This window comes from Populus alba, chromosome 10 (assembly GCF_005239225.2).
Source record: "Populus alba chromosome 10, ASM523922v2, whole genome shotgun sequence".
Lineage (NCBI taxonomy): Eukaryota > Viridiplantae > Streptophyta > Magnoliopsida > Malpighiales > Salicaceae > Populus > Populus alba.
The window spans coordinates 11041150-11065523 of NC_133293.1; the positions used below are offsets into that span (position 1 = coordinate 11041150).

Here is a 24374-nt window from a genome sequence, read left to right on the forward strand (position 1 = left end):
ATTTATATTTAATATTTCGACCCAGTTCTAAAAAAAAATATTCATTCTGCATGTTACATCTTAAATCTTGCTATTTATTTTTCATTGTTGAAAAAATATTTTCCAAATCATTTTGGTAATACAACCAAACATGTTAAAGCTTAATATTTTAAAAATATTATTTTTCAGCTAATTTTTTATATAGCATAATCAAACATTAAAAAATAATATCCAACCCATTTAATACGATAAAACTAAACATCATAGAGTAACCCATTTTTTGAAAATCATTTTTCATGAAATCATTTGCTTAAATGAGCTCACTCTCCGATGAAAACAAAACGAAACACGACAGAAAATGAGTTTTTGGATTAGAATATTGGAAAAATATTGTTACAGATGAATCCTGAATATTGTGGTTTTTTTTTCCTCGTTGTTCAGAAATTATATATATATATATGTGTGTGTGTGTGTGTGTGTTAAAAGAAAAATGATACGCTGACATAAACATTTGGTGAAGACTACATGGTTATTTAGGGTTTGTTATAAATGCTTTTTACTTGAAAACATATTAGAATATTAAAACTGATTTTTTTCTATCAAAATAAAAAACAAAATGTTGTATATTCCAATTCCATGGACCCTAGCTGTGTGTGCTGCAATCGGGGCTTGGCTTAGTCGCTCAACTGAAGTAAACTCAAAAAGTTTCTCAGTTCAGAATCAAGTGAAAACCCTCACTGATCACAAAGCAAGCATTTCTTTCATTATAGAAGATTCATTATTAGAATTTTGAAAGTATATAACAACGTTGTCTACCATCCCATGTATTCCACACCCTGTTCCAATGAAATTTCATCACATAATCCTGAAGCTGGAAAATCCAAGCTCAACCCTCCTCTGTTTCCTTGGGGATTATACCCTCAGGGCCTGAGATAACAATGGTACAGAAGCATAGGGTTGCAGAGCGAGAAGAACAAATGAGCTGGACAGAAACCCATGACCAGATCAAGCATTGACAATTAGCCCGCCTGCAGTAAAATGCGATAAAAGATTGTAAAATCACTACATATGAACAGTGAATACAGGCTCAAATTAGATCATTGATGCTTTAAAACACCCATACATACCATTAGGATGCAGAACCTGGCCAGTAAAATAGGAGGAACACTCATCGGATGCTAGGAACACATAAGAAGGCGCGATCTCATAAGGCTGTGCTGCCCTGTCCATTGGCACATCAGACCCTAAGCTCGCAACCTTTTCAGCAGGCAGTGATGCTGGTTGTATTGGCGTCCAGACTGGACCTGGAGAGACAGCATTGACACGAATCCCTTTGCTTATAAGTAGCTGGCTCAAACCCCTGGTGAAGGTTACAATGGCTCCCTTAGTGGAGCTGTAGTCCAGAAATTGTGAGCCCCCGGTGTAGGCATTAGCAGATGCTGTGTTGATGATACAGCTCCCTTCTTTCATGTATTTCAGAGAATGCCTATGCACACCAATACGAAACAATCATTAGTCCTTGTACTCCCGAGGGTAGTCGGCGATCCTCCTTGAATTCGATCTCTTTCAAGGCATGCATTAGATTTGATATCAAATTATTGTTTGATACATGGTGTAGAGTGATTCTGCAAGCTAATTATCTTCTCACATAATAGCTTAAACCCAAGCTAGCTAGCTGGACACATAATCTCTAGGAGATAAAATCCATTACTTTACGCTCCATAGATCTACGATGTTAATATTCAACTGATTAAGAGCCAACTACAAAAATAATAATCCATCTTCGTTCTAAATTGTACCATGCATAATTCCAGTTTGGATTCTAAGAAATCCTGGTATAGTTATACAAGTACTCCAGTTCCAATCTCACTGATCATAACCGAGATGAACAAGACTGTTTGACCAGACAGAAAGGTGGCATGGTTGATTCATATAAGCTTTTTATGTATAATTTTGATTCTTTACCTGGCCATGAAGAATTGAGAAAATATGTTGGTTCTAAAAATTCTCTCAAGCCTAGACTCGGTAATCTCTTCAATTGTAGTTACGTAGTATTGTTCAGCTGCGTTGCTCACCAGAATATCAATCTGCCCGAATACGCTCACAACTTGATCAACAACCTTCTTGCAATTCTCTTCAAACTTAACATCGGTAGCTATGGCAATAGGCTCTTTTGCATCATTTGACTTTGCCTTGAGTAGCATCTGCAGGGTTTCATCTTTGTCCCTGTCCTCTATCCCTTCTACATATGTAAAGGCCACAGTGGCACCCTCTAATGCAAAATGGTAGCACACAGATCTTCCTATCCCAGAATCACCTCCAGTCACCAGAGCTACCTTTCCCTGCAACGGATCACGATGCATCGCCACTTGATCACTAACATTCAAATGCTACAGTATCGTAAATTCGTACCCAGCAATGAAAGAAATAAAACAGTGAAAGAAAACATAATGTCATATATGCATGATCTAGATATTAAAACAAAAAGGATGTACATGGAGCTTGTTGGAAGGCTGGTACTTGGGATTTATGGCCTGTGGAGTGGATGCATGAGATATTCTTTCCCCGGTTGCTGGGGTTGAGTCTGCGGTGGAAACCGAAACTGTTCCTTGCCAGTTGCCATCTTGTGCCAGAAATAATAAATCTCTTCTCCTCGACTCAAGTAAACTGTAATAAGAGAGCAAAAGGGAGGAAGGAAGAAACTTTTGATTGCTTTGAGAACAGCATGATTAGCAGCATTCGTGGTTGGATATTTATTGACAATGTTGTTGGATATTTTTGTATTTAAAAAATTTTAATTTTTTTATTTTAAATTAATATTATTTTAATATTTTTAAATCATTTTAATATATCAATAACAAAAAATAATTTTTAAAAATTAAAAAATATTATTTAACACATTTTCAAATAAATAATATGTCATACCTTCGAAACAAACAAATGCCGTTGAAGTTTTTGCCAGAGCTACACGTGCTCCTCGACTTGGGTTATCTAACTGGTGGGCCTATGAGTCACGTGGTCCTCGACTTGGGTTTTCTAATTAGTGGGCCTATGAGTCAAATCCTATTAAATGCATCTGTCCTCATCCCTTGCCATTTCATTGAAGGGAGAAAGAAATTGAGTGCATGGATATAATTCTACTAGAATTCACAGACCTCCATCTTTGCATCCATGCAGCAGGGACGACTGTACATACAAAAATGAGATTGACAAGGTATATATTTTTCCACCCAATATATTTCTTATCCAAATTTTTATATATAAAATAATTTGTTTAGGTGTTTTTTTTAAGTATAATTTAACTTAGCTTTATTCGATGCATTAATTTTTTTATATTTTTAAATGGTTTTGATTTGTTAATTTTAAAAATATATATTTTTAAATTATTATTTTAATATATTCTTTAAAAAATTACAGCTGACATTCTCTTAGACATCCCCTTTTATATTAGAAGTGGAAAAAAATGGAAATTGCACAGAAAAAAATTGCTTCATGTGCAAAAGCGAAAAAAAGAAGGAACTTTTTTTTTTAAATAATAATAACTTTGGCTTTTGATAGATAAGAAAATTAGAAAGGGAGGAAACCAGCTGACATATCAGTATCACCAAATTGAAGAACTGAATTCTACCTGCAAACGTCGATATGAAAAAGAAAATCTGAAGGAAAACACGCCTCTCTCTTTCTTTTCTTTTCTTTTTTTGAAAGAGACAACAGACGCATCTCATTTTTGTGATCCAAAAATGTTGCCGCGAGAAAGAGAACTCTATTGATACACGTACTTCCACCTGTGGACTCCACAAGGAAACTCCTTTGGTACACGAATTTCCGTCTGAAGGAAACGCTGCCTGCCTGCCGCAAACATTTTCTATGAAGCTGACCCTCTATACTTGCAAATTAACATCATCATTTAAAGCTACAAAACTCCATTGGAGGTTGCAAATAATGCACATACTCAGAGCTTTCGAGATTTGACTACTGTTTGGCATAAAGGGACTTAATTGCAAAATTGTTTTTTAATTCAGGAACTAATTGTATTTTACAAGAAAACATGAGGACTGAAAAACTTCAAATTAAGGATTTACCTGTGAGAAAAACATTCAAGGGCTGAAATGATTTTTTAAAAATAAATCAGAGCGAAATTTTCAATTTTTTCCTATGTTATATTTTAAAATGGGTGAAGATGAAGAAATGCTTATCTCCATTCTTTTTCTTTTTTTTTCTCTTTGTACAACTGATCATTCCTTTTCCTCTAAATCTCTATGTCGTCTTGAGATTTTCCTAACCAAACAATGGCCTCATAGTCTTCGTTATTTTTGCTCCTTGTCTGGAACCTATACATCAAAACACTGTCGTTTTTTAACGAGGAAAATACCGAAGTACATGTCAAAATTCCCAAGGTCAGTAGGACGCGCCACATGGATAATGTCTACCATCGATGTACCTCCTGCAGAAATATCCTAATAAAAAACATCCTAACCTGGAATACAATGTCCAAGTTTTCATAACATGACAAGGAGCCCACAATCTCATCAAAATTTCTTAGAACATTCTCCTGTTGACGATTGATACAAAGGCGGGGGGGCGTTTCCACCATTGTTCTAAGCAACATTGATGCTGCTACCTGTTCCAATCGTAGTCTCCCCCATATCTTGGATTCACATTGTTCTCCCGGCTACTGTCTGCTGATTTTATGGAATTTGCATTCGCATAGGCATGCCAACCTAGGAGGTATGGCAAGATATACTGCGGGGGGCATAAAATGAAGAGCATCAGAAATAACAAAATGAATGGAGGAATGAATAAAACAAAATGTTCACTCCAAAATGAAACTTAATTTTGAAGCCAAGTTAAAAACAAATATATAAGCCACCATAAATTCAATCTCCCCGGTATTTCACTCAGTCCAAGGATTTAACAAGTAGTTCATAGGCCACGAAGCAAATGTTTTTTGAAGGATGTACTACTTGTTACACAAGATCCAAATGCATTTGGTGTTAATTATATAAGAGCCATCAAGTTCTATTTTTAGACTGGGCAAATTCAAATTATTTCTCCAACTATCCACCAATTCTCAACTAGGTCCCCAAACTATGAAGTTTCTCAACTGGATTCCCAAACTATTAGATATTTCTCTATCGAATCAATACATTCATGTCTGTTTAATGTCTCCATCTAACTTGCATATAGTATGCACTAAAACAACATAGATTTCGGGATGATTTGAAATTTTATGGGAAAAAAAGGGAAGATCTAGGACACCCAACTGAACAACATTTTAATTTGGAACTATATTGAGAATCAATTCACACTTGGGGACTATTTTGAGGTCTGCCATTTTACATTTTGCACACTGTCATGCTTCTCTATTGACCATCCAAAGGCTACTGGATAGCAACATCCATAATGCTGGGCAAGAGGTAGAGCTAATTCTATCACGTTAATTCAACAGAATCCCTCGATTTCTGATGCTTGCAATTGAGAGAGAGAGAGAGAGAGAGACAGGTCGTACATTAAAAGCGGAGATGAGGACAGTGTACTCTGCCCTGGTGACTGGAATGTATATACTCTCATCTATATTCAAAACTTTGTTTTGAACACCTGCACAAGAACAAGAAGCACGGAAATTTTGGATGAACTTGCATTCACAATGTAAATGAGCCACATTTACAAACTCGACCATCCAATTACTATTTGCACATGAGAATTTATTATTGTTCCAACACCAATAACAGAATTGAGTTTTAATGAAGATATAGGAAGAAGCACTTGATATTACACCACCACAAAATACAATGGTAGAATCCAAAGCCAAAACAAACCTAATTGAATTAATCCATGGGTACAATCTGTTCCCAAAATTTCAACCATACACCACATGATTTAAATACTAATAATAGTTGATGGTTCTTTTCGCCCAGATGTGGTAGTAGACATATGTGAAACTTTATCAGGGTGATAAATGAGCAAGAACTCATGTGAATATGATAAGTCCTCAGGAAATTAACTGAGAATTGATGCATCATCTTCACATAGAACATGCTTTTGGAATTCAGTACCGAGAGTTATGGGAAAAGAGAATTACTGAGGTTAAAGAAGTGACCAGAACCATCTGGAAGTGGCTCTACCTTCAACACCTTCCTGACCTTACCTTCATCACTGCAAATATCAACAGTTAGTTACACTTTACAAGCTATTTAAACACTACTGCTATAACTTGCAAATATTCATGTTTTTCATGGTCAATAATAAGTATTCCTGCAATCTATACTGAGCAGGATGATAAATCCACATCAATAGGCATACAGGATACAAACATTGCAATAGGGTGGGCACGATACAGTTGTTAAGGAACATAAAAGCCAGTCTCAAATTCTGAGTATCTCAGCTCATAACAAACTGCAGATTTCAGTGTGAGTCAATAATGTGAGTCGAAACATACCATGTCTACTGTTAGTTGGAATTGGATGCAATTACAAATTAACAGAAATTGTTGCTCATCAATTATAATCATTTGATGACTGGCAGGAAGATGGAATCACCAAAAAGTGTTTTCATATATTCTTCATTGAAGAGCTAATTTCAGATTGCAACAGATGAAATGGAATATATATATATATATACATATTCAAAACAATGGGTACAAAAAGCATTCAAATATAGCACGGCCAGCTGTTTAGGGCTATATAATCCATATCAGCGATCATTGTTGGAGCACAAGATTACAAAGAAGAATATAGAATGAATAAGAGCATGCAAACAAGTTCAAAATGTTTAGTCTGCTGTCCACGTGAAAGATTAGAAAGTACCTTCTTCCCTTATTAGGATCGTGAAAAAACTCACAGGAATCTCTTGCACCAAGACTTACAAGATGTCCAATTTCTGTCACCGACAATGAAAATACCTACAAGATGTCCAATTTCTGTCACCCGCAATGAAAACTCCTACAGAAATCAATCAAACTCTAAACATAAATTAAAGGATAAATTGTGATGGAGGCCACATGTCAAACACAAGAACACGTTTTTCGTATAATCATGCCAACGGCCTGCTTCTCCAATATGTGGAGTATGGCGGGTCAAACACACTTGGGGTTTGGAGTTCACCAAAGGTGGTTAAGGTCCTGGTTTTTCACTAATAAAATCATTAACTAGGCAATGACCGGAGTAAACCTGATTTGAAGGGGTTTTTTTTTTTTAAAAAAAAAAAAACTATGCCGCAATTGAAACGGTAGTTCGAACAGGTTGCAATGTTTCAAGTAAACTGTAGGTTACCTGCTTTCTCGTCCAATCATATTGACGAGCAGAAGATGCAGGAGCAAACTGTGATAGCACGAAGCCTTCCTTGACTAATTTATATGCCCCTGACTGCAATATATATTAATTTGAAAACATAAAGAGAAGCAAAAAAAAAAAAAAAAAACAGATGAGAAGAGCAGTAGGCTTACCTCTAACGGGGAAAACTCTGGGGCTCGAGGCTCGATTGTAAGAGCAGCCTTCCCTTTGTATATTGAATGGCCCACAAAAACCTTGGGCGGAGATTCTCCAACTGTGCGCGCGCGTATATATATATTAAGTAACAAGAATAGAAATAAATAAACATCTACAGGTGATTCGAGTTTATTAAAAGTGAAATATGAATATAAAATAGATAAATAAAAAAATAAAACCTGGAGTAGCAGAAGAAGAAGACGGCCGTGAGGAAGAGGTGAAGCTCTTCTGCTGCTGGTCGTAGTACTGGCATTTCAGACTCAATTTTTTCTTCTTCTTGGTGTTCGAGGTTTTACTATTACTAATACTGTTAAATGCGCAACTATCTTGTGAGCTTTGACTGTTGGATTGGGGAAGCCATAGCATAGGGTTTTGGGTGGTACTACTCAACCAGCTCACACTGTTTAGCTGCAACATTTTCCCTCTTTCTTGTTTTTCTTTTGCTGAGCAACCAGAGAGAGAGAGACTGAGAGAGAGAGAGGGATGGATAAATTATAAAAACGACTGCCATTCCCTTTCCATCAAAACGCTGTTTTGACATGTCGTTTTATTGTATGTATCAGGACACTTTTTCTTGTGACACGTGTTATTAGTTATTATTACTATTAATATTTGTACTTTATTGATTCATTTATTCATAATATCCACACAACTTTCCTCCTTCATCTCTTGTTTCTTGCAGGATTTATGAGAATCTATGTTGTTGGTGAGTTAAGAATTGAGATAGAGATCACAAACATTAACATGTCCTCCTTATGGTCTCCTGGAGTCGGGCTTGTGACCATTATTCCTGCCTCTACAGGTCATAGTAACAATAAGTGGAGAAGGCACAGTAATACTCACTTCCTCATTTTGCTTCATTGTTCCACCACCACTCGGAGAAGCTCTCCTCCTCTCATTTCCTGCTCCTCCTCCTCCTCATCATCATCATCGTCAAACAATCACAACTCATTGCCCAAACAAACCCCTCCTCAGGCACTGGCATCTCTCTCTGCCCTTTTCCTATACTTCATTGTGTGTTTTTCTTTTAATGTGATGGGATGCGATTAGTGGTATTTATTTGGTTTTGGTTTTGTAATTAATTAATAGCAGTTGGGTTATGATCCTTCAGCGGACTTACTTGGAATCCAGGTCAATCCAAAGCCAAGGTCATTCCCATATAGATATATATATTGATTTCATTTATCGGTTTTTTTAATTCATCTAAAATAGCAATTTGATGACCAGGAATGATATATCCTCCGATCCACCTAAACCCAGGTCTTGGTTTGGTCCGAGTGGTCAGTATATCAGAGAGCTTCCCTGCCCAAGTTGTAGAGGAAGGGGTTATACTCCATGCTCTGAGTGTGGAATTGACAGATTCAGATTAGATTGTTCACTCTGTAGTGGAAAGGTACTTACTTTGCTCGCCTCTTCCCATCGTACCAGTTATTTATGCTAATTATAAACATGACGAAACTTAATTTTCCTTTTGAATTTCACTTCTTTCACCATTGGCAATCATCATAACAGGGTATGATGACTTGTCGTCAATGCTTGGGGGACTGTGTCATATGGGAAGAGTCAATTGACGAGCGACCATGGGAAAAAGCCCGCTCAATGTAACTTCTTCATATCATGCTTTTCGACTTACATGCTTCTTACATCTTGCTTTCTAAGTGCATGCTGTTAGTTGTTACATAGTGAGTGTGATCAACACCTATATCCATGTTTTAATATCCTTTTCATTTGGTCACACGTATGAATAGATGACAAACAAAAGTCGGTGTTGATCTTTGTGGATGACAAGTTCTTGTGAGGTATAAATGGAGTTTGTTTCCATACCCATGGCACTCTAATAACATGCACGAGTAATAAGGGAGAGGACTGAGAGGACAAGAGGGCACTCGTAGTTGAATGAAACATGTGCCGTGACTTGCAGACCCAAATGCAAGTAATTTAGAAAGGTGCTGCAAGGAATTCCCCTGGTTTGATAAATATGAAGTAGGGGAATTATAAGGAATGACTAGGATAATAGATAGCAGGTATGATTCGTGAGGGGATGTTCATGCAAGGATGGTTGTCTATGAGGCTAGACAGAGAAAAAGACGATGTAAAAATGAGGAAAAAATCCTTGAATGATAGGCTTGAGAGCACAGTTATAGTATAGAGGAGTTGATAGCTGGCTGGCCAATGAGAGTATGCCAAGAATTTGATGCAGATAATTAATAAGGTGCCATTTTTCAAGGAAAAAAACCTGGATTGTACTCCAGCTTAATATGAAGGTCTGCGGGTCTTGAGCCATGTGGAGTCCATGAAGTCAAATATCTATAATTCATTCTTTTAGTTTCGGGTTAGTCCATAGATCCTGCCACCAACCCATAACTTATACTATGTGCAGCTGAAATTAGTGATAACTGTCCTTGACAACAAGAAATTTTCAAGTGGAAAGGCACATTTTCTGATGAATTCATCCAAGCATGTTTATTCCATATTCATGGGATAATCAAAGGATGAAATGAGGGAATTAGCATGATTTTGCATGATAATAATACTCATAGAATGATAAAATAACTTAGATTGTAATCAATGCTTATGAGAATAATGCTGTGAAACTTGTTGATAGATGCGCGACCGCGTGACTAATCGAGGGGAGTTCTGTAAATGAGAAATGCAGTAAAAGTTGAGAATCTAGAGTCTTTTAACCGTAAACACACATAGAAAATGTAAACTAGATGTACATGCATTGACAGTATAAGAGACTATGAATTCCTTGCGCTACACATAAAGCATAAAGGTATGTAATGTTTTATATCTTTTATGCCTTTATGCAACAGTCTTGTATTCGTTTCACTGTGACATGCAGTGATTTCCCATACATATTGTGATATGTAGAGGATCTAAAATCTAATGATAAAACTCTCCTGTTAGCTACTACTTTTGGTTGGCAAGGAATTTGTCTTATGGAGTGGTTTGGTATGTTTTCTTATTGACTTTTTTAAATTGCATGCATGGCTTTGCTTGGTGTGAAGAGTGTAGCTTGAAAAAAGATAATTTTGATTTGCTTGTTTGTTAAATGTCTGAGTTTGTAGATGACAGAGCATGGGCCTTATGTCTGGTTTGTGTTTTGTCAGTTCTCCATTCAAGGTGAAGGAGGATGATGATGTGGACAATTTGGAAATAGAGCTGGCGAAGAAAAAATCAAAGCGTGTTTACCAATCACTGTCTCCTGAAGTTGGACTGAAGATTAGTAGATCACTAAAAGTTAGTTTGTTACTTCAATCCTGCTTATACGTTCTATATTCATAGCATGATGCATGAGTTTCATGAAGGCAATCTAAAACCATACGTGAGAACATGCAATCACAGCTATGTGTCCTTGTTATGTGGCATATCTTTATACTCATCGAGTAAATGTAGACTAGGTGGTATGGACCCTCATCCAGCCAGGGCATTATGGTCCTCTGGATCCTCTCTGTGCAGCCCCTTGTACTAGTCTCTAATTTTATTTTTTTTTCCTAATATAAAGGTGTTATGCAAAACCCAGGCAACCAAACACAAAATATAAGGACACACAAAGTTTAATGTGGTCTGGCAAATCTCCCAATCCCCTAACTTCAACTATTACTATTAGAGACAACTTCAGTAACCACCCCAAAGAAAAAAACTCACAAGAAAACAATCTCAAACCCAAACCCCAAAGCACCGAAGGAAACAATCCTCTAAATAATACTTAAAAGGAAATCGCAAGAAAAAAAATTCCTCCAAAACCCTCATGGTGCAAGCCGTCTGATTTTCTTGGCTGCAATGCCAAAGAAATATACCTGTGCTGATAAGGTGTATAGACTAGCATGCAGTCGGTTGCTATAGGTCCAAAAACCAAATGGGCAAGTACATTGCAACTGCCACTTCCAGACAGGAAAGGAAAACCTAGTCATTTGACCAATAGAAGGTGGAGGTAGACTAGGCACCAATCTTCACACCTGGACATTGCAGTTCTAAATAATGTGAGCAAAAGCATTTTGGGGACTGCTTGCAATTCTGCAAACTTAAGATGTCATCGAATTTGAGTTAATGGCCTTTTCTAGTTACTCAGATTAGAGAGCTTGTATTGGATTTATAGTTCCTCGTAGGTAAATGCAATCCTCAAATAGGCAACTATTAAATTATTTATCCTTTCAGTTTACAAAATCTTTATTGTTTCCTGTGATTTTTTTGGCTGATGCACATGTTTACTAGGAAGTTTGAAGTAGCTAGATCATGATTTTAAGCTTCTTTGTTTAGTTGGATAATTGCAGAGTCTCAATGCGAAAACTGGACTATTCAGTAAAAGAATGAAGATCATCCATCGTGATCCTTTGCTTCATGCACAACGAGTGGCTGCAATCAAGGTATAAGATTCATAATTTCCTTTACCTTTGGGTTTTCATTTATTTTTGTTGACTGTGTTTGTTTTGCCATTAGTATATATCCAAAATTCTGCCCTGCAGCGTTGGAATTGTAGTTCAATTACTAAGATGCATGAGAGTTGTCAAAATGGTCTCGTAATCTTGAGATAGTGAATATAATTGAACCATTAATTTTAAACATAATATTACATGGAGATTGCTCTCTAAGGTGCGCTTTAAATATGAAATGCAGAAAGCAAAAGGAACTGCTGCGGCAAGAAAACGAGCTTCTGAAACTTTGAAAGCTTTCTTCAGTGATCCCGAGAACCGTAAAAAACGGAGCATTGCCATGAAAGGTCAGATCACGTAATCCACTAAGTTTACTGTCATTGTCACGATACAATGTTCTGTTTCTGGTTTCCCAAACTAATACAAGTCTCACTTTTTACTAATTTACTTCAGTTATTTCCTATTGCCATGATCTATGAATATAACCTGGATGAAGGCTACCTCTCTTCTTAATGTGGTTCCTGCCTTTTCTGCTCATGGTATCCATTTTAAGCTTTCCAAAAAAATGTTCAGGACTCTTAAGAGCGTCATAAATTTGGGGAGAGAGTGTGACAGGAATATCTGCAAAAAACTCGTTTTGTATATTGCTGGTATTGGGGGATTGCTACTCCAGATGATTTTGTTATCATCACTAAGTTCTTGATTGATCAATTACAAACATTTGAGCTTTTATTTGTCATTCTGAATTGATTTATAAACAAAACTAATGTCGACAATTAGCATGAGAATTCTGTAATTTAAACTAATTCATTAATCAATCCTTGGTGATTATTTTTATTGACTCGAACTAATTCATTCATCAATCTTGAATAGTTGAATAATTATGATCCCCACCAGGATTGCTGCTTCCAGTGAGATGAGTAGTCTTCATGTGTTCGTTGGTATGTGTGTTCATCAGCTTGATTTCGGAGTACCAACTATGTTCTCTTTCTGAAACAGGAGTGAAATTTTACTGTTCCAATTGTGGACGTGAAGGGCACAGGAAACACTACTGTCCAGAACTCAAGGATAGCTTGGTGGATAGGCGGTTTAAGTGTCGGCTCTGTGGAAAAAAGGGACACAACAGAAGAACCTGTCCAAAGTCAAGAATGAGCAATCATAAAGGCAAAGTTACATGGCATCATCGCTGCAGGATATGTCGTCAAGGAGGCCACAATCGCAGGTCCTGCCCTCGAGTGGTTGGGATAAAATTTGGTGGCAGCGATGCATTCAAAGGTTTTATGGTTTCTGGAAGCAGAAAATACACATGTCGATTGTGTCGAGAAAAGGGCCACAATGCGAGGACATGTCCTAGCAGAAACACAAGGCCTGCAATGCTTAGTCCTCCACGTGAATAGGAAGCCACCAGCCTTTCTGGTGAATTATTGCTTCTTCCTATTATTTTATATTTAAGTGATCGAAACTCCAAAAAAAAAAAAAAATTGTGATGGTGCTCTGTATTACGATTAAGAGGACACATCTATCCCACTGTAAAATGCTAAATGTGTAAGGAATCTATTATTTCTTAATCATATTATGTTATATAAAAAATTTATAAAATAAGATTAGCCTTTTGATATAAGAAATGAAAAATAATAATGATAGATAAAAGATCACATCAGCTTTGACAATTTATTTTTGTTTTTTTTTATCATATTTTTTTCAATTCATATCATTAACAATCCATTGATGAATAAGCATGTTTTTATTAAATGTATTTAATATAACATGTGTATTGAGGTTAATAACAAAATAATTTAGATTAATAATATTGCAGCATACGACCTCTAAAATTTGGGTTAATAAGTATCTTTCACGGGCATCTTTTATTATTGTTTTTATTTAAATAAAACAAGACTAGTATTGAATTTACCAGCCAAAAATCATACGAAAAAATAACACATAAATTGTGGACAACTTAACATTTACATCCAAATTAAGAGGGGAAATTAAAAAGATGCTGGTTAAAAAATGAGGAACCACTTACAGATTGAGACAAATGAAACACTATTAATAGATATAAGTAGATATAAATATGTCTTTGACCCATTATTTAAAATTTCTCTTTTCTAATCGATTTATTCAATATATTTTATATTATGATATAAAAAATATTTCATTTTATACAGAACACAAGGCTTTTTTAATTTTGATAAATGAGTTTTTTTAAAATATAAAACTATATACTTGATATTTATCCATCAAAACCTCTTAAATTGGATAATAGGTGACATGTCATCCACTTTACTGATGGAAAAACACACTGATGGTTGCATGGAGTTAAATTTCTAATCTTCTACCATTAAGTAATATACTAAAAGGCGTGGGGAAACTATTGTAGCTTCCCCACGCCTTTTACTTATTTAAGCCTTTTCTTTTTCTTTTTTTTTTTTGTTTTTGGTTTTTTTTAGCAGTTTTTGGTTTTTTTCTTTTTCTTTTGCTTTTGCTTTTGTTTTTTTTTTAAATGTTTTTTTATTGTAGTAGTTTTTTTTTTTTACATGTTTTTTTTTAACGTGTGGGTTTTTTACTATAGCAGCTTTGTTTTTTTTCCTTGCTTTTGTTTCTTCTATTTTTTACATATAATGTATTATTGTGCACACAATGAAACACTTGACTTTTTTTTTTTTTTTTTGCCCACTGGTTTTTTTTTTTTTTGCTTTTTTCTTTGTGTTTTTTTTTCTTTTAATGAATTTTTTTTTGTTTAATTTAATTTGTTAATGTGAAAAAAAAAATTAATTTAGTTATCATACTTTCATTATACGGATCTCAGTTTCTTTTATATATTAAGCTGGTTGAGAACTTAGCTTTGTAGCTTTTTTTTTTAAAAAAAAAAAAAAACATTATGGATTACTACAGTGTTTCCTTTACATAATTTTTGTTTGGCTGCAATGTTTCCCCCACATGTTTATTTTTTAAATTATCTTTGTTAAATTTATTTTTTTTAATATTGAGTTGGTTGAGAATTTAGCTTTAGCTTTAGCTTTCCCCACGTTTTTCATTATAATTATTATTATATTGTATTGTATTATATGACTGTTTTTTTTCTTTTGTTTTTTCTTTTTAATTTTTTTCAATGAATTTTTTTTGTTTGATTTGGTTTGTTAATGTTAAATTTTTTTTATTTAGTTATCATATTTTCATGATACGAATCTCGGGTTTGATGGGTTAACCTGATTTGACGAGTTATTTTTTTCATTTAGTTTAGTTTGTTAAAGTTAATTTTCTTTCTATTTAATTATCAGACTTTCATGACACGTATCCCGGGCTTGACATGTTAACCTGAGTTGATGGGTTAACCCAGTTAATTCTGGGTAAACCCGTTATTTTTTTTTCTATTTAGTTATCAAACTTTCATGACGTAAATCCTAGGTTTTACGGGATAACTTGGTTTCAAGGGTTAATCAAATTAATTCAATTTCTTTTTATTTTTTTTCATTAGTTTTTTCCTTTCTGTTGATTTTTTTTTAATTAATCTATTTAATTATCACACTTTTATGATACAACCTTATAGTCAGACACACATCCAATATTCTTGGATCCGGTGTTACAGTCAGGCTTATTTAAACTTGAATCATCAAGTTTAATTTTATTATTAATATTATAAATATTACTCTTAGGTCAGGCGTTGCAGCCAAACCCAAGATTCTTGGGTATAACTTTGCGGAAAAATCCAAGATTTTTAAATTTTTATTTTTTTAAATATTTTTTATAAAAAAAAAAATGACCCGCGGCATCGCGCGTATCAAAGCTAGTCTACATATGGAAGTGATTTTTTTAATTCCCGTCGAGCCTACATATATGGGCTGTGTAGCCCAGAGAGGTCGCTCGAAACTCAAAAGGCAAAGTGAAGAAAATCGGGCCCAATAAATCATAAAATTGACTCCGGCCCAGTATACCATGCTCGAGGCACAAACTGATCAACAACTCAACTTGATCCTCCTCGAATAAAGAATCAGTCTTCTCTCTCTTTCTATTCCTCTCTCTCTACAGGGTTCCTGATTTACCGAACTTAGTCATGGCTATGCAAGCTGGAATCGGCGTCTCTAGGATCCTCATCCTCGCCGGAGCAGGTATTATTATTATTATTAATCGCCGGTCAGTCATGTGTCGTTGCACACGTATTTGACTAACTTTTGCTGGCCGTTTTGTTTACTAGGATACACCGGTACGATCATGCTCAAAAACGGTAAATTATCCGAATTACTCGCTGAACTTCAGGTGCTTTTATTATTGCTTTACTATCATCATCATTATTGTTTGTTTTAAAGAATCATAATGTTTCCTTTTGTTTTGATCAGATAGGTTGTAGCTTAGTTAGATTTGCCTTGTATTTGTTTGTTGAAAATGACTGGGGGTTTGAATTTTATTTTCCTTCTTTAAAATAAAATTGATTTCTATATAATTAAATGCGTATTTGTGTTTGTTAGAGCTTGGTGAAGGGGATGGAAAAATCCGGGGAAAAATCTGATGGTGATTCTGACTACTCTGAAGCCATTGCCCAACAGGTAACAAAGATTCACAGTTTAATTCAAAGAGTGAATTATATAACAATACTTTGCATGTTGTTGCAAATAATTTTCTGTTTTGAAATTCCTTACAGGTGCGTAGGTTGGCAATGGAAGTTCGGCAACTGGCCTCTGCACGGCAAATAACAGTTCTCAGTGGGAATTCTGGCCAAATGGGTATCCTCTACTGTATTTCCTATTCAATGGTTCTTTGAACAGTTCTATTTTTCTCTCTCTTTAGTATAAAACCAGTACTAGGATATTTTTTCCTTGGCTTGCAAAATGTTGCACGTTAGACTTTTGGTACTAGAGATTAAGTATTCCTTTTATCATTTCTTATTGCAGTGTACTTTCTTATTGGGTTTTAATCCCTTCTACCTGGTACAGGTAACCTCACAGGTCTTATAGTTCCAGCTGCCACCCTGGGGGCATTGGGTTATGGTTACATGTGGTGGAAGGTATGTACTTAAATACCAATGCATTATCATGGGTTTCCTTCTATCAGGATTTCTTTTCATATACTCAAAATTCATTCCTTTTTATTCATTTAGCAGCTCTAAGATGAAGCTAAATGAATAAAAACCAGGGCACTTTCAGGATGCTGATTTTTTTTTCCTTGTTAAAAACCAGGGTCTAAAATTGTCAGATCTTATGTACGTAACAAAGCGCAGTATGGCAAGTGCTGTTTCAAACTTGACAAAACATTTGGAGCAAGTATCCGAGGCTCTGTCTGTAAGTGCTGTTTTGTTGATGATTTCAATTATTTTTCTGGGGGAGGGGGCGCTAGAATGTGGCTAATGAGAAAAGGTAAAGAGTATTTTGTGCTTCAATTAAGTTGGAAATGTACCAGTCCATCTCTGAAGAAATAAAAGTAGTATGTGATCAGCCAATTTCTACCGGTTACTAACATTATTTGCTGTTGATTTTCCATTTATTTATTTATTTTTTTGTCAGACTGCCAAGACACATTTAACACAAAGAATACAACATTTGGATGATAAAATGGAGAGTCAAAAGGAGATCTCAAAGGCAATTCAAAATGATGTAAGAGAATATCTTTCTCTCTGCATGTGGTGTTTGTGTCTTACATCAAGATTTAGACCCTAGATTCGCATTAAAACTGCTCCAAAACATTAAACTGTGAATGAAGGACCAGGTTTATTCTTTTTGATTACCCTCATCATCAAATTTGTGATTCTTAGTTTTGGGAAACAGTATGAAGCTTCATACAGAATCATTTAAATGCAATAATTGAAATCCTGATTCTGGTTGGCTTTCTTTTTAATTGATTCACCTGTTGAAGGATTTGATTTCATTGAAGTTGTCTTTCAAGTAATAAACTTTATATTTTGTACATCTTAGGTGCTAAAACTCTAGTTGCATGTAATTATTTTTTGTTGATGAATAAATAATCTAGTGTGATGTATTAGCCACGTAGTTATCACTTAAAACTTATTGCATCAGTCTCACTTTCTTCTTATTTTTATGATATTTTAGGTGATATTAGGTAATTGTGGAACAGTATCTTGCATGCCAAAGATTTATCTGTAATATCATCCTAACATGTCTTGATTTTTTTATACAGGTCAATGCTGCCTCTGAAAATCTAACACTAATTGGTTCTGAGCTGTGGCAGTTGCAGTGTTTGGTATCTGGTCTGGTAGGTTTTGCCTAATGATTATTCCTTACTTCTTGGCTTTGCTAGCTCTTGCTTTCTTTGTCAATATATTTCTCAAATTCTCAAACTCACGTTTCTACATGCACCCCCATTAATCTTACTGAAGTACCAAAAAATTCAATATGTGCTCTATGAAACTTCCTTATATGTTTTATTTTAATTTGAAATAGGAAAAGGAGAAAAAGTTAAATGATAGTGAAGGGATGAAATGATCCAAATTTTTATTTTAATCCTGTTACATTTGTCATTGTTTCTCTGTCCCTTAACTGAATTCGTTATAATTTGTTTGTTTCTTTTTGCAGGATGGGAAGATAGGTTCATTGGAGGAGAAACAGGTGAAACATATACATTTTTAATTTAATTTGAAAATCATATTTTCATACCATACATCCATGTGCTGCTAGCACTTCTAGAACATACTGATGCTTTGCTTAACATCTGTCCCGTGAATAGTTTGCAATGCTCTATTTGGTTTATTTATCCATTTTTATGAGTTGCAGGAAAATGAATATACAGTAGATACATAATACAAGGACGAGTTTTGTGTCAAAGATGTTTGAATGAATTTTTGGTTATGTTGAAGTTTACTTTAAGTCATAAATATTGAACACTTTTGTGTGTATTCTTCCTGTTTACTCAAGGAATTGAAGAGTAGTTCAGAGACCCTATTTTAAGCATCTGGGATCCTTAACCGAAATTATGTAAAGTCTTTGTGGATGAAGAAACCTTTTCTTGTTCCAAATTCCTGTTGAGAGTTTAAAGTAATAATCTTTGAGTTGTGGGTGCTCTGATAGGCAGATGAATACTTGAATTTTCTTTTGCAATACTGTTGTCATCGTGTGTTTGTTCCTTAATATTGAAATTAACTAAAAGCTGAGTGTTCTCTTAATCTTTTTGTTGTTTATTTTTTAGATGACTTTAGTGGAATTCCTTTTATGGTTACTTGTGATACTGGTTACTTCCTAAGAATACATCTGTGAGATTGCTCACCAGTGTTTTATGCCTTGTAATTGCATAAGTGAGTGATCCTGTTGTTTGATCTCCTGTTCGTATTATTGCTGATGTACTTATCCAATTTTATGGTGACAGGATATTGCAAATATGGGTGTGATGTACCTGTGCAACTTCGTTGGTGGCAAGAAAGTAAAAATGCCTAAAGCTCTGGAGGTTGGATATATCATTTAATGCAGTTGTTTTTAATGCATCTGATTTTCATATAGAAATTGTTAACGGGCATTATAACTAAATGGTATTGCTTACTTGAATTATCACATTGTAAAATGAAGCTCTCACCACCATCCTAAAGTGGAGATTTTGGACAAAGGAGGACAGTACTAGTTTTCATTTACCTGTCTTGTTGAGCCTTTAGACCTCATAAGCTAGGGATTTTTCTCTGCCCAAGACCAAAAAAACACACCATCATCAAAGCAATGATGGATAATTTTCCTTGCTGAACTTTTCTTCTCGACTATCTCCCGACCCTGCTTCTTTTCCATACTACTCATTTTCTGACTGTCAGTGTCTTTTACTATTCTCCCACTATCAAAGTCCTGTTTTATATCTAACTTCAGATTATTGACCTGAATATATGTTTCTACATCTTGCAGGATCAGCTTAAACCCTCAGGGAGAACTCGTGCTTCACTCACATACTCTGAAGTCCCAAGTTTGACGGTATCTTTCTTCTATAATGAATTTAATTTTAATTTGTGATTTGGTTCTCTCTCGCTTGCACACACATTTCCTAATACCCTGATACAGATTAGCTGAAGTTAGGCATGCATGCAGCTTTGCTGCAAATTTACAGTTTGATCCTTTAGCCACCACATGCAAACTTATCCCCAATGGGCTGGGCACTGTCATTTTAATACACAATCATGTCCCATTAAACCAGTCTTGAATCCCAGAAAAGATGAATGGGAGAGAATGCAAACAAATGTAAAATGTATGCTGCATGTCTGGTTTATGGATTGCTTTGACCCGGCCCATTTCTGCTTCCTGGTCTGTCAGTACTGCTTATTGCATGTAATGGGAAATCTTGATGCTCAAAACATTGAGGATTTGGGGTGAAAATGTTACGTGACAATTAAATGCTTTGTGTTCACCAAGTATAGTCTGAACTCGAATTTGATGGCTCTCTTTTTCCTGACAGGGTCTAAAGGAGCTTGCAGACGATTTATCTCAAACTTTCAGCAAGCCAGCAACTGACGCTACTTTGCAAGATGGAACTGATAATCTGGAAGACCAGCTAAGAACCCCACGTAATGATCAACCAAGAGCTCTTCTCAGGTTTGTATTCCATCATTTTCTAACTGCATTGCTATTCATCTGCCAGAGAAGATGGTGCTCATGCATATAACAGTAAATCGGGAACAGTTTCTTTGTTGCCAACAGAACAATCAGTTATTTATTATTATTTTTCTTATTTATCTGAAAGGGAAAATCATATTAATCATATTCTGTGCTCGTTAACCAGTGAGTAAAACTTTTAGGGTGGGCCTGTTTCCACAACCAAAATCTAAATTTACACGAGACCATTAACAAGTTGTTTGTAAGGTGAATAATTAATTGATTTTTATATCAAATTTGGACAATTCCAATGATATCTATTCGATTTGAATTCCAAGAATTTGATGTTTCAAATTGAATTGCACCCAAACTTTATTGCTGCTACCTCCCTCCCTCCCTCTGCTTTCTTCTTACAAGTTGTGATGGTGAGGGAGCTCCTTTAGTTTTTTTCTTTCTTGAAGCAATCCAAGTCCAATCACTACTTTGATATTAGGCATTGTCTTACAAATATTCTGTTCTTCTGTGGCCTTCAATCTCCCATCTGGTCACCATCATTGCTGGAGTTCCAAGTGTTGGACCACTTTGTTTTGGACTTGGTGAGCTTTTGTATATGGAGTGCTAAAAGAAATGAACTTAATGGCAAGGCTTTAGGTTGGTGTTAAAAAAATAAGGGTGCTATTGCTGGTGGTGGCTGCAGAACTCTGGTGCTACAAAAATTGCTTTGGTGTCAGTCATGTCAGTTAAATATTCGAATTCTTCTGGTGTTACTGCTGAATAATTAATTTGGCTTTTTGCAGAAAGGGTGGGTTAGTGTGGCCTTTTTCAGAGAGGGATGAATGAGGAGTGACCCCGGGAGAAGATAGTGTTTGGATGCTTAGCTAGAAAGAATGTAGAAAGATAATGTGGGTCGCATTGATATGACCCACATTGATATTTTTCCTTGGATTAGAGTTTGATGATGTGGAGATAGAACGTCTATTGGTAATTGATAAGCTTTCCTTGAACCAAATTTGTGTTCTTGGTTCCCAAGTCATTGACCAGTATACCACATTTCATAATTTGGTAGCACACCCTTCTTCCTTATTCCGCTTTTTGTTAGCTGAGGAAACATTGGAATCTGAGATTTGAGTATATGCAATAATGAAAGAAAGCTTTTGTTAACGAATTAGGGGTCCTAGGATGGTTGGTGATTAAGCTTTGGGTCATCTCTCACACTGAATTGGTGCTTTCTGGTAGGAAAGGTGGTGATAAAGTTCCTAGGTTCTGTTGATGTAACTTGTTGCTCACAATTATTTGTTTCTCAGAAATATAATGTTGAAATGCCCATTCCCCCTTTTCTTTTTCCTGTTCTGACATGCAATTATGTTGCATACTCATGGCTTAACATTTGCAGGTTTAATTCTGCCAGGTGTTGATTGTAATGCCCTAAACACAATCATCACCAAACCGCATCTCTGCAACAGTCTCGTTGATTATTTTATGTACAAATAAAGGAGATTTTTAACACTGAGGAACAATCTCGGAAATGGTGATTGATTTCTTGTGGTAGATTACCCCAGCAGGTTCCTATTTGACTGTCCACGACGCCCTGCTTTAGAAATTCAATAAGACATGCAATCTGCTTGTATTACAACGTTTCATTTTATCAGTATTGTTTAATGGTTGCAAGTGTTATGGCAACTACCCGTAGTCCTGTAAAGTATAAAAAATTTTGAACCGACACTTATAGTCAAAATTGGCTTGTTATGATGATTTTTTTATTTTTTGGAACATAAGAATTATATGTTTCTTTAGAAAGGTGAAGTGCGAATGTATTTGTGTTTCTTTAAGTGTCTTGGCATTCCAGGGATGTGTGATTTTCTCGGTTAGTTTTTTTGCTGTTTTCTCTAGTTGGTTACTAAAAATAAGCCCTCCAACTTCTCAGTTTTATTTATCGAGGCCAAGCCTTTAATTCGTAACAATTGATTAGATATAGTTTACTTTGGCTACAAACTTGGATGTGTAATTGTATAATTTAGTTTTGCTCAACTGTGAATAGAGTGTTTTGGTGCCATGGATGAAGAATGAAAAGAGTAGTCTTGCACTTAAGAAGATTTTGCTTCATGTTCACAATAATTGATCATGAAAATAGAAAGTGTATTATTTTCATTATAGATGAGATACTTAAAGAGTGTTGGAGGGAGGAGAGGGCATCTACATTTATTTGTAGGAGCAATTTATGGGTACCTATTCACAGACTATTTCAGATGCATTGCCTCATGCAAGGAAGAGGCAGAAGGAAGTTGGAATCTCTAGTTAATGGAAACGAGAAGGCATGCTCAAGGCTCCATTCCAAAGAGATTGCTCCATTCCATTGTATGGTGGCAATGTATTTCTCTCTCCTTGCTCTGAACACAAGAACGGATCCTCGTTTGAAGTGCCTGTGACAGGAATGGGGCTGAACCCATCATAGAATGCCTCCCCAGCATTGTTGTTGCCATCGTGCGGGTTTTTCGAATCGTTTTCTTCAATTTCTTCGGAGGTGGCATTCAAGTTCTTCTCCACAAGCTCTTTGAATATTGAAGATTTAAAGAGGAGGCTAAGGGCAGTCGAGGAGGATGACCTGGTGAGGGGGCTAACGGGAAGCGTCTTCCTGTGAAAAACGTCCTCGTTTTTAGGGGTGTTTAAATTATCTATCAAAGAAGGGTCCATCTGGAGAACGGATAGCTGGGTTGGTTTCTCGCTCGGAAGGTGATCGGAGAAGGTTGCCATTGGCAGGGGGTCTGAAGCTGGCTTCGATTCTTGGGGTGCAGGAAGACTGGCTTCTGGCTTCAGCCATCTGATGTATGTACTTAAATCGAAATTGGTTACAGCATTGATCCCTCTGTATTCAATGGCTGCTATATCATAGGCATGAGCAGCTTCCTCTTGAGTGCCTACAATAGGAGGAAACAGATCTTGTATTTAGCTGCAACGACGTCGGTTCAGATTAGATTGCACCAGCCAAATGCTTCATCAATGCCATCTTTTAAAGATTATATTTTTGTTTTTCATGTTTCATTAAGAAGAAAAAAAAAAAAAACAACGTTTCAGGTTATTAACTCACTGTACGTGCCAAGATAGAGATACTTGTTTCCGAACACTCTCCTTATCCTTGCTTCCCATCTCCCATTGTGATGGTGCCTGAAATTTCAAAGAAAGCGGCCACCTCCGTCGGGGTTAACTGGTGCATGCATAATTCCTTCAGATTAGTAAGCAGAAAAGGGTGTTGCGCTTACCTAGCAACTCCTCTGTATTTGGATACACCTCTTGAAAACCCACTGCTTCTCCTATAAACAAAAACTATACTCTCTTAATTCTTCTGATTATACCCCAAAGTTTTTATGTATAATTGGTGAGAATGCTCAAGAACAAACCTTCTCAAGGCGGCTAGATATTCTTCTTTGGTTACCGTTTTCATTATTTCAATCTCTTTCTCGTAGTCAGACGCCTATAACAAATTAATGATCACACAGAATTCAACTTAACATTGAAAGATAATTGTCTCGGCTCCATAAATGTATTAGCAAGTGTCAAATAAGAAATTCACATAAAAAATAATTATTTTTTTATCAGATAGACCGCGGTAATCTTTACCGGAAAATTTGTGAAAGTTGACGTTCCCCAGTACTTGAGAGCAGCTAAATCATATGCTCTTGCAGCAGATTCTTCATCATAAGCTCCTGTTGCATTTGCAGATGTTCTCAAAGGTTAATTGGCTTTCTTCTTTCTTTGTTAATCAGTTTTCTCTAGAGCAAATTAATTAAGATTGGTTTCAACCAGAAAGCGAAGTGCTCACCAAGATAAACTTCCCCGAGCAAAATGAAGTTGATATGCACACGGATGAAAAGGCCGATCGTGAGTAATCAAGTACGTTAAGTATCTGAGGCAGGGACGGTGAAGCAGATTTAACAAGCCAGGAAGGCTTGGAAACTACGTACGTACCTTGTTTACCCTTCTTTCTCTGTGTTGGATTCCAAGTTCCTTTATCCCATAAATGAGCT

General features: G+C 35.8%; 4 protein-coding genes and 1 pseudogene across 7 annotated transcripts; 2 read left to right on the forward strand and 3 right to left on the reverse strand.

Annotated features, from left to right (window-relative positions):
* Window positions 1-717: 717 nt before the first annotated feature.
* LOC118046563 (glucose and ribitol dehydrogenase-like) lies at window positions 718-2723 on the reverse strand (annotated as a pseudogene).
* Window positions 2724-4313: 1590 nt separating this feature from the next.
* Window positions 4314-7942, reverse strand: LOC118046564 (single-stranded DNA-binding protein WHY1, chloroplastic). The gene is made up of 7 exons (XM_035055524.2): window positions 7646-7942; window positions 7424-7524; window positions 7251-7343; window positions 6786-6880; window positions 6062-6135; window positions 5489-5577; window positions 4314-4722 (listed from the first exon to the last, which is right to left on the reverse strand). Exons 1-7 carry the CDS (start codon window positions 7881-7883, stop codon window positions 4597-4599), a joined length of 816 nt encoding a protein of 271 aa, XP_034911415.1. The 5' UTR covers window positions 7884-7942; the 3' UTR covers window positions 4314-4596.
* Window positions 7943-8116: 174 nt separating this feature from the next.
* Window positions 8117-13444, forward strand: LOC118046562 (uncharacterized). 2 transcript variants are annotated; one of them, XM_035055522.2, is made up of 8 exons: window positions 8117-8441; window positions 8556-8614; window positions 8694-8859; window positions 8979-9067; window positions 10580-10709; window positions 11744-11836; window positions 12087-12189; window positions 12842-13444. In XM_035055522.2, exons 1-8 carry the CDS (start codon window positions 8154-8156, stop codon window positions 13237-13239), a joined length of 1326 nt encoding a protein of 441 aa, XP_034911413.1. In that variant the 5' UTR covers window positions 8117-8153; the 3' UTR covers window positions 13240-13444. The 2 variants fall into 2 exon arrangements, with proteins under 2 accessions (XP_034911413.1, XP_034911414.1); XM_035055523.2 differs by having other exon boundaries at window positions 8559-8614.
* Window positions 13445-15794: 2350 nt separating this feature from the next.
* Window positions 15795-22181, forward strand: LOC118046561 (uncharacterized). Of its 3 annotated transcripts, none has more exons than XM_073412101.1 (13): window positions 15795-15951; window positions 16038-16099; window positions 16309-16386; window positions 16482-16563; window positions 16774-16844; window positions 17017-17118; window positions 17341-17430; window positions 17972-18046; window positions 18367-18399; window positions 19154-19231; window positions 19672-19737; window positions 20216-20352; window positions 21150-21678. In XM_073412101.1, exons 1-13 carry the CDS (start codon window positions 15897-15899, stop codon window positions 21190-21192), a joined length of 972 nt encoding a protein of 323 aa, XP_073268202.1. In that variant the 5' UTR covers window positions 15795-15896; the 3' UTR covers window positions 21193-21678. The 3 variants fall into 3 exon arrangements, with proteins under 3 accessions (XP_073268202.1, XP_034911412.1, XP_073268203.1); XM_035055521.2 differs by lacking the exon at window positions 21150-21678 and adding an exon at window positions 21746-22181 and having other exon boundaries at window positions 15796-15951; XM_073412102.1 differs by having other exon boundaries at window positions 15841-15951; window positions 16038-16067.
* A 466-nt stretch (window positions 22182-22647) lies between these two features.
* On the reverse strand, window positions 22648-24154 carry LOC118046616 (AP2-like ethylene-responsive transcription factor At1g16060). Its single transcript, XM_035055609.2, has 5 exons — window positions 23968-24154; window positions 23748-23821; window positions 23610-23660; window positions 23438-23514; window positions 22648-23267 (listed from the first exon to the last, which is right to left on the reverse strand). Exons 2-5 carry the CDS (start codon window positions 23789-23791, stop codon window positions 22648-22650), a joined length of 792 nt encoding a protein of 263 aa, XP_034911500.2. The 5' UTR covers window positions 23792-23821; window positions 23968-24154.
* Window positions 24155-24374: the final 220 nt, after the last annotated feature.

Bases quoted from the DNA above. Each gene is read 5' to 3' on its own strand.
- LOC118046564 (XM_035055524.2), bottom strand. From the start codon at position 7,883: ATGTTGCAGCTAAACAGTGTGAGCTGGTTGAGTAGTACCACCCAAAAC. The intron at 7,525-7,645 runs GTTTTATTTTTT...GCGCGCGCACAG, and splicing joins TTCTTCTTCTGCTACTCCAG to TTGGAGAATCTCCGCCCAAG. The intron at 4,723-5,488 runs GTACGACCTGTC...TGCCCCCCGCAG, and splicing joins TCCTCATCTCCGCTTTTAAT to TATATCTTGCCATACCTCCT.
- LOC118046562 (XM_035055522.2), top strand. From the start codon at position 8,154: ATGAGAATCTATGTTGTTGGTGAGTTAAGAATTGAGATAGAGATCACA. The intron at 10,710-11,743 runs GTTAGTTTGTTA...GGATAATTGCAG, and splicing joins AGATTAGTAGATCACTAAAA to AGTCTCAATGCGAAAACTGG. The intron at 11,837-12,086 runs GTATAAGATTCA...TATGAAATGCAG, and splicing joins AACGAGTGGCTGCAATCAAG to AAAGCAAAAGGAACTGCTGC.
- LOC118046561 (XM_073412101.1), top strand. From the start codon at position 15,897: ATGGCTATGCAAGCTGGAATCGGCGTCTCTAGGATCCTCATCCTCGCC. The intron at 16,100-16,308 runs GTGCTTTTATTA...TGTGTTTGTTAG, and splicing joins AATTACTCGCTGAACTTCAG to AGCTTGGTGAAGGGGATGGA. The intron at 16,845-17,016 runs GTATGTACTTAA...GTTAAAAACCAG, and splicing joins ATGGTTACATGTGGTGGAAG to GGTCTAAAATTGTCAGATCT.
- LOC118046616 (XM_035055609.2), bottom strand. From the start codon at position 23,791: ATGAAAACGGTAACCAAAGAAGAATATCTAGCCGCCTTGAGAAG. The intron at 23,661-23,747 runs GTTTGTTCTTGA...TTTTGTTTATAG, and splicing joins TATCTAGCCGCCTTGAGAAG to GAGAAGCAGTGGGTTTTCAA. The intron at 23,268-23,437 runs GTGAGTTAATAA...CTCCTATTGTAG, and splicing joins TCTCTATCTTGGCACGTACA to GCACTCAAGAGGAAGCTGCT.